This window comes from Siphateles boraxobius, unplaced genomic scaffold, assembly GCF_051911475.1.
Source record: "Siphateles boraxobius isolate OS27281-9 unplaced genomic scaffold, OSU_SipBor_1 8, whole genome shotgun sequence".
Taxonomy (NCBI): domain Eukaryota; kingdom Metazoa; phylum Chordata; class Actinopteri; order Cypriniformes; family Leuciscidae; genus Siphateles; species Siphateles boraxobius.
Genome location: NW_027509208.1, coordinates 21,720,167 through 21,728,879, shown reverse-complemented (window position 1 = coordinate 21,728,879; position 8,713 = coordinate 21,720,167). Strand labels below are relative to the sequence as shown.

General features: G+C 34.6%; 1 protein-coding gene across 6 annotated transcripts in view; it reads left to right on the top strand.

The window, feature by feature from the left end:
- Window positions 1–1,092: 1,092 nt before the first annotated feature.
- rad51b (RAD51 paralog B) overlaps window positions 1,093–8,713 on the top strand; it is a 60,193-nt gene continuing 52,572 nt past the window's right edge. For 3 of the 6 annotated variants that reach the window (XM_077221016.1, XM_077221015.1, XM_077221013.1), the window contains exons 1-5: window positions 1,116–1,359; window positions 1,462–1,575; window positions 1,656–1,760; window positions 7,577–7,713; window positions 7,793–7,912. In XM_077221016.1, coding sequence (XP_077077131.1) covers window positions 1,276–1,359; window positions 1,462–1,575; window positions 1,656–1,760; window positions 7,577–7,713; window positions 7,793–7,912 — 560 coding nt within the window. In that variant the 5' untranslated portion in view covers window positions 1,116–1,275. Of the gene's footprint in view, window positions 1,360–1,461; window positions 1,576–1,655; window positions 1,761–7,576; window positions 7,714–7,792; window positions 7,913–8,713 lie in introns of all 6 variants that reach the window. The other 3 variants (XR_013200041.1, XR_013200042.1, XM_077221014.1) reach the window with 2 other exon arrangements.

Here is an 8,713-nt window from a genome sequence, read left to right as displayed (position 1 = left end):
ACATAGCCTATGTAAAGCAATTTTCAACTTTTTTTTTAAGTTATACAAAATTCAACATTTTTTTTAGAAAGTCAGATTAATGTTGGCTAATTTAAGTTGATTTTACTTTTAATTTACTTTTAACTTAATTTAATTTTAGATCTTCTGACAGTTTTCTGTCTCTTCTCTTTGTGTATCTGAAATTGGTTGAATCTTACCACACCTTCTCCTCCATGCAGGTGTAAATTAAGTCTCTTCTCAAGAAAATTCCCAAGATTATTAAAATGAGGAAATAATAAAAAAAAAACCTCCATCGTATGACGTCAAGAGGGCAGAGTTGACAGCGAGGCATGACAAAAATAACTTGGGAGGATCACCAAGGTTATCAAAACATTAAGAGGTTCAAGAGGAAAGCATTTAATCCCCAATAAAAGGCAAAACAAACAATATGATAAATAGGATTATGATTTCAGATGTTAAACCATAGCATTCTTTAATTATAAACACAACATCATCATTATTACTCATGGCTATTAACATAATTCTTTCAGTGTCATAATCAATTATCAAATAATTTTGTTATTGTTCATCAAGAGTGGCCCACTGAAAATGTTTGTCATCATACATTTATGATATAATACATATCACATACACACATGTTAATTGAATAAATGTAAACCCTCTTTTACTTTAGTTCTTCATTATTTTGTGAAAATATTTTGGAGTTTTAAAATACTTTAACCCTTATGAAAATTAAACATGTTTTTTACTACAAATAAAACCAACAAACTGTGGTTATTGTAGTAACCACAAATTAACCATGGTTTTGCTAAAACAACAGAAGTTTAACCATGGTATTTGTAGTAAAACTGTGGTTATACAAATGGTAATCAATCCGCCAAAAAACTGTTTACTACACTTTTACTGTAATAAAACCACGGTTATTTTTTGTTAAAACAAAGTAGGCTAGAAATAAGACAACAAAGGTATGCTCGTCTACAGTATATATGCCAGAATATTTACTATTTTATTGTCCTGGTTTACATTTTGTTTCGAGACAATTTTTCCATATGAGTATCATAAACTACATTACCCACAATCCCCAAGCGCTGTGGGTTTTTTTTTTTTGGTTTGTTTCCGGGCGCGCTTCGCAAAACTCATAACGGTGTTTTTTATTAAACCAAAACCTTAAGCTGTCTCTATCATGTGTACAGTCGTTACCGAAGGTTGTAATTTATCCTATTATAGATATAACAAGATCTCATAACTCTTTTAAGGTTTTATGTGTGTGTTTCAATGGCAAGCAAGAAGTTACGGAGGACGGGCGTCTCAGCTGATATCTGCGAGCGACTCAAGCGGCATCAGGTGGAAACCTGCCAGGTAAGAGAGTTCAACCATCCCGACCTGCTCTTTTATCATATTAGTGCCCATCTGTTGGAGGAACCGTCGTACAGTGAAGACTTGTGTAACTCTGCCCTTTAGGATGTTCTGTCCGCCACTCCCGTGGAGCTCATGCGTCTGGCCGGACTCAGTTATCCCGCTGCTCTGGAGCTCCTGCTTCTGGTCAGTAAAGCTTGTTCACCGGCCTTGAGAACTGTAAGTCACACACCCCATTAAGTCTTGTTGACTTAACGCGCGAAGCCTTACATTAGTAGTAATGTTGTTTTTGATGGCAGGCACTGGATTTATGGAGGAAAAAGGGAGAGCTGTGTTTCTCCACATCACTTCCTGTCCTGGACAGGTTACTGCAGGGAGGTCTGCCACGGGGTGCTCTCACTGAGGTACAGTGGTCTACTTTTGTATAATTCTAAATTGACATTATGCCAATTATAACCCCTGTCATGGTGTTGAATCCCGTTTGTAACGTTACCACTAAAGGAAATGAGAATCTCTTGTAAATTATTATTATGAGATACACAGTCGAAATTATGACACACTAAAGCTAGGTGCACACTATGGGTTAAAACTCTTTGACTATTTTTCAAATAAAAACTTTCCTGTATCATTTATTGATGAGCTTTTGCTTAATAACAACGAAAAAGGCCCTACTTTCTCTAAGTTTAAAAAAAAAATCACCTCAGATAAACAATTGGAACAACCATATAACAAATGTTACTGCTTGTAAGTAAGTAGCCCTTCCTAAAACTTCCTAGAACTGTTTGGAACTTTCTGGAATTTTCAAGAACAATCAAAATCTCTGTATATAGGGCACAGGGACTGAAAGAGAGAGAGAGAGAGAGCAAACTCAACTTGATACTGTTTGATATTTGTTTCAATGGCTATATTTAATGCTGCACAAGGTAAGTGATACTATCTTACAGAAGAATAAGGCTATCTAGTGTCTAGACTAATAATCTTGTGAGATCTCACAAGAGAAGAAGAAGTAGTGTGTCTTTAGAAGAATCTTCACTAGAAGAAACTCGCAGAATGCCACGTCAAATGCTAATTATTGGACGGTACCAGTTTCTTGGAGCAGAAATCAAAGGAAGCCAGGAGCGAATGGTGGTCATTTTAATAGAAGTCACAAAATTATGGAGGAACAAATTGAATTTTCCAGTTGAATTTATTCTTCCATAATTTTCTGACTATGTACATTTCCTCTTTCATGTTTTTAAGCGTTCATCGATTTATTATACAGGAATAGTCAAAAAGTTATAACACTAGTGTACTCTGTGCGATTTTGGACATTATTTGGCCATCTGAGACAAATTTTGGGGATCCTAAAAGATATCTTGCAGTCTTTGATCACTAGTTTGAAATGTTCGCTGACAGCAAGTTTGATTAATGACCATTGCGAAATTCTGGCAGTGTCAGAAATTTTAAGGCACAGTCCTACAATGTGCCTTCTCCTACAATAACCATCAAATAAAAAAACCATAGGAGCGCAGAACATAACGACGCGTAGTGAGACAACAACAAACTGCCACTTGCTATACACACACATCTTAGTTTTTTTCCCCTAGTTTTCTTTTCAAGAAAAGCCATGATCAAAATTAATGCTAGAAATTGTTTTTGTTATCTAACTACAATTTCATTTGAGTTTCATGAATGTGTCATGGATTGATGATTTAAAACTCCAGATGAATTTTCTTGCGTGCGTTCGTTTTTAATGCGTCTTGACTGCCGTACGGTCTGACTTTTATGACATCTGTGATCCTACAGTAGGGCTGCACGATTAATCAAATTTTAATCACGATCACGATTTTGGCTTCCCACGATCAAATTAGCGTGATCAAGCAATATTTAAAATGCGTCATTCCGTTCACAGAATGCTCCGTATAAAATTTTTTTTTTTTTTTTTTTTTTTTTTTTGCAAAGCCAATCTAGCGCTCCATAAAACACTGTCTGATCACGTGCCTCCATGAGCCACAGTGTGCTCGAGAGACCGAGTGTGTCTGTGCGCGAGCGACAGAGCTCGAGAGTGATGTCCAAGAGCGTGCTCCACAGTGCGCAAGTGTGTCTGTGTGCGAGCGACAGCGCGCGAGAGATACCGAGTGTGTCTGCGCGCGAGAGAAATCGAGTGTCTGCATGCGAGATATACCGAGTGTGAGCATTAGTAAATTGTATTAGTAAATTGGTACATACTAAATAGTAATACATAATTTGGGGTCTGGCCAATGGGTCTGCCCTATCTCGGAAGACTCTTTCATGCCTGAATGCTCGTCTGAGTATTAAAACTTCCTCATCAACTACATCATCCAACAAAGGGCAAGCCATTGTGAAAAACAAATCTTTAGTCTATATATACTACATATTGACCTCGTTACAGACTTATTGAAACCACATTTACAACTTAATGAGCCATTTCTTATTATCTTATCAAGTGCAATAAAATAGCCTGTAATATATTGATATTTTTTCTCATTCAACTGTACATTTCTACTCTATACTTGCATAGATATACATAGTCTATATTCTATTTCTCATATTGTATAGTTCTTTTGCATTGTGTTGGCATTTATTGTGGACAGCAAAGTTATAATTTTTTCAGGAAAATCTGCTTTCCTCACTGCAGGTGTATGCCAATAAACACTTTAAATCTTGAATAATATATATATATTCATCAAACCTCTGACAGTGAAATGAACAACAGTTTTCAATAATAACTAAAATAGCAGTACGCATACTTAGATGAATGACAGTATATCTAGTATTTTAATGCAGGATCATGAAGTGACATTAATATCTAGTAGGATTTAGGGAGGAACTAGCCGATAAATCACTAGGATTAATCTTAGCCTGGTTGTTAGCCTGCTCCAGAGCAGGCTAGCTGCAAAGTGTAAATCTCCATAGTAACTTAATGTAGATTAATTTAGCCTCCCTTCATGCAACCGAGTCAGGGCTAAATTCAGCCAGGATAACTGAAAAATCACAGCTTAATCCCTTATCTTGCTTTTGTGCAATACCCCTCAGGACTGATTTCTTCTCCAAAAACGTTTGAGTACCACAAAAAAATATTATTCCAAAACTCAGAAATCTCAGAGCAAAACCAAAAAGTATGAGCATGTGTCCCGTCAGATCTCTCTGGCATCTATCGCACAACAGGGAAACTGAAGGGTAAATTTTATTAAGTTTCGATTTGGTATAGTGTAATCTATGCAACACTTTAAACTGAATAAGTTGTAATCTTGCATTAATAGAACAGGTAGGAATTCGTTTCAGTCATTCTTCCCAAATCTCATTTGAGATATTAATTCCCACGTCATTTTCCCATGCTACTTTGATGTGATCAGAAGAGACTGGAAAATGAGATACAAACAAGGAAATAAACCGTGTCACCAACTGTTTGGCATTAGAGGGTTGACCCAGAAGATAAAAAGAAAGTGGCAAATTTTCCATCTATATAGAAGTCCTTAATCATGGTCAGTCCTTTGCAAATGTCTTGTTTTGAACTATTGTTTAATAAATATAAATAATTCGAGCACATAAACTTTCATATGGAGGATTAAATAAGATTCAGTTTATGCAGTAAGATTTGACAACCAATCACTGACACTGTACCACAACCAGGTTTTAAGTTTCTTAAGCCTCAAATAACAATGACTCTGAATTTTATCCATTAATCGAACTTCCTTAGTTCTGCCTTGAAATGTTCTCATTTGGTTACATTCTGTTATGGAATATTTGTTTTTTATTGATTATATTTTGAATTTTATTCACATCCATTATGCAGGTACAATGCAAGTTTATATTTTGCTTCCTAAAATATATTTACACAATGTAAAATGTAAAATAATGCCTGTCACGGAATGGGTAAAACAGGAAGTGTGGATACAAGTGCGGGTAAGGATGTTAATTAAATAAACAAAACTACAAACAAAACAACCCCGTGGGGGGAAAAACAAGAGAGAACTCAGCCAGGCACAGAAAGCACGAGGGAAACATGGACAACGAACCAGCACAGGACTGCAAACTCAGGGAGACTAAATAGGGAACAAACAAAGGAGGGTAACGAACAAACAGGTGGGGAAGATTAATCAATTATCAGGTAATGAGATGGGAGGGGCTGACTATTGACAAGAGAGCACATGGCACAGGAATACAAGAAGCCATGTGCTCACAATAAACCAGACTAAACTAAAACACAGGACAAACCAGTAATGTCAGAGTTCTGTCACCAACAGAAATATAATCCAGACAAAAGTGACAGAACCCTAAAAATTGCCCTGTTGAAGTTTTGCTTTATATTTTCTTTATTGTTTTCTTTATTTTTCTTTATTCTTTAAGGAGACGCACTGAATTTTGGTGAATAAGAGGACCTGTTTTATTTTGATGCACATATTTGTACATTAGCAGGAATGTAGCACAATATGGATGTGAAAGCAGTTATAAATAGCCTATGTGACGATAAAATTTGTTTTGGTTAAAATCAACAAATAATTGTGATAATTAATCGTGATTTCAATATTGATAAAAATAATCGTGATTATCATTTTGGTCATAATCGTGCAGCCCTATCCTACAGTGTGACACGGATTACAGTGGGGATCATGTTAGTACATTCTGACAAGAAACAGTTGTAGATGACTTTTATAAATCGTACAGTGCGCATCCGGCTTAAGTCATCAGAAAAGTCGAAACTATGATGTAAAATGCTGAAATTATGACTTAATAGTATGCCATATGCTTCTATATCATGATGTTCCGAATCCATGATGTTATTTTCCTTATGGAGGAACACAATTTTTTGTTTATTTTTTTTATCCATTATGCTGCTTAGATGTCAGTAAGATCAAATGCCATTAATCATGATGTTAGACTTGCATAATCGTTTATTAAAAGCTTCATCGGAGGAAAAGTTTATCAGTGAAATACAATTTATTTTCCTTACACAAAGCAATTTTATAGCTTTACAAGTATAGAATATAGCACACAAGATGTACAGACTATTTTATGGTGCTTTTCCATTGACACTATGAACTTAAAAAAAAAGAATTCTATGGCCACATACACACTGCAAACTGTTTTGGAAGTGATGATCGCATTTAAATGTGTTCTTTAGAAAAGCAAATCCCCTATTTGTTGGCTTTTAAACAATTATTTTAGTTGATGTCATTGAGAGCCAAATATGTTTATATATAACATAGAAAAACACATACTGTATATATTGCATAAAAACCCATTTGTACTGTGTAAAGTATTATCTGATTTTTTTAAATAATACTGTATGTAAATGATATATTAATAAATAAATAATAGAAGAATAATTTCTGGACAGTTTTTATGAAAGCAAAATAAAACGATAATGCCAGTATTGGTCATTTTAACATGCTTTATTTATTTATTTAGTCAGAGTTTTAAATGACTTTTAAGTTGCTACTTTGAAACAACATGATCTCTGGACCGTAATATTATGGGTTAACTGTAGACCACAAGGCTGATGAGAGAAGCCGCGATGGAGATAGACAGACTTGTTAAAAATCGTGACACGTACCAGCACTGCTCCTTAGATGAGCTGACAGTCAGTGACAGTGTGTGTCTGAAAGAGACTTACTAATTACTACTTGTTCAGCTCCTTTTTCTTCACTACATTAGATGTTTTACAACCTTTTTAAATCCAAGCTATTCAAAGTCCCCCAAAGCTGTACAAAGTTAATAATTTTTCAGAAAATAGGAGTGAATATATATTAAAATAATAAATAAAATAATTCTACGTTATTTAAGCGACATTCATTTATTTGTGAATCAATAAATACAATTATTAAATAAGGAACACCTTTTCAAGTCATTGGAATTTTTTTTTCTCAGAAATAGCAATTTCTACCTGATAAAATATTTTAGCGCTTGACATAATTATATAAAATCTCATTTATAGAAATGTCAGTGCTATTTTTGTACATTTAGTCAATATTTTTTATATTTGATCAATTTCCATGACCGTTCCAGGTCTAAAAAATACCTCATATATATCCAGGTTTTCCAAGACTGTGTGAATCCTGGTTCTTAAATAAAAATCACAGTTCATGAGAGTACATATTAAAATGCCAGTTCACATTTTGATTTTGACATGCAAGTGAGTACCGTAAATAATGGCGATTGTCATTTTCTTTGAGTAAACTGTCTCTTTAAGTAATCATGACACTGTCTGTGTTCTCAGGTGACCGGCCCATCAGGCTGTGGAAAGACTCAGTTCTGCATTATGCTCAGCGTTTTGGCTACATTGCCTAAGAGCATGGGAGGTCTGGACAGTGGAGTCATCTACATCGACACAGAGTCTGCATTCTCTGCTGAAAGGTGTTTAAAAACGTTTGCACGCTCTCCCTGATCTGCACTTTTTTGTGTTTCCTCTTAAATAACCATCTTCTTCTCTAAGACTGATAGAAATGGCACAGGCCAGATTCCCAGAATTCTTCTCGGTGAAGGAGCGTCTGCTGGAGATGGCATCTCGTGTTCATCTCTTCAGGGAATTGACCTGTCAGGATGTCCTGAATAGGTTAGAACTCCTCCCAAACACATAATATTTAATTCCAGTTACTGTACTTTTAAAATAAGTTTTTAATTTAAAAATGACACTTGTCGTTATTTTTCTTTTATTTACGAGATTCACTGCTTTTTAGGTGTTTCCTGTAACTCTTAACAGTAAAGCATGAAGCTTGCAATGCCAATGTCTTTGGTTTGATTCTAAGGGAATGCATGCCATGAACTGATAAAATGCACACTACCAATCAAAATGAAATAATAGCTTGTTTATGTTTTTGAAAGAAGTCTCTGATTTTTTTAAATTTTAGTACATATCTCGTTTTTGAAGTCATGGTTCTGCATGTTTTTGGTACAGCAGTGGGAAAAACAAACCATTTTATAGTTTTTTATTACTAAACAATGCTTTATTGAATAAACTATGTCTGTCTTTAAATAAAAAGTCAATTAAAGTCAATATTACTTCAACCATCAGTAACACACACTTTTCTGTCACAGATTTGAAATGCTTACACTTGTCATTTGGATAAAAATAATTATTAAATTAAAATAATTATTAAAAATATTTTATAATAAGGTTAGAATTATTGCACAACCAGTCTTTGGCTACAGGATGATCTGTTTGTGGCAAAAGAAATTACATGAAAATTACATTTCAATATATAATAATCTATAAAATTAACTCCTACTTTGGTGAGCACATAGACTTCTTTCACAAACATAAAATCGCAATTATTCCAATCCTTTCTCCAGTAGTGTATAGAATAATAAATGCAACTGAATTCGCTTTGGATCAAGGCGTCTGCTAAATGCATTA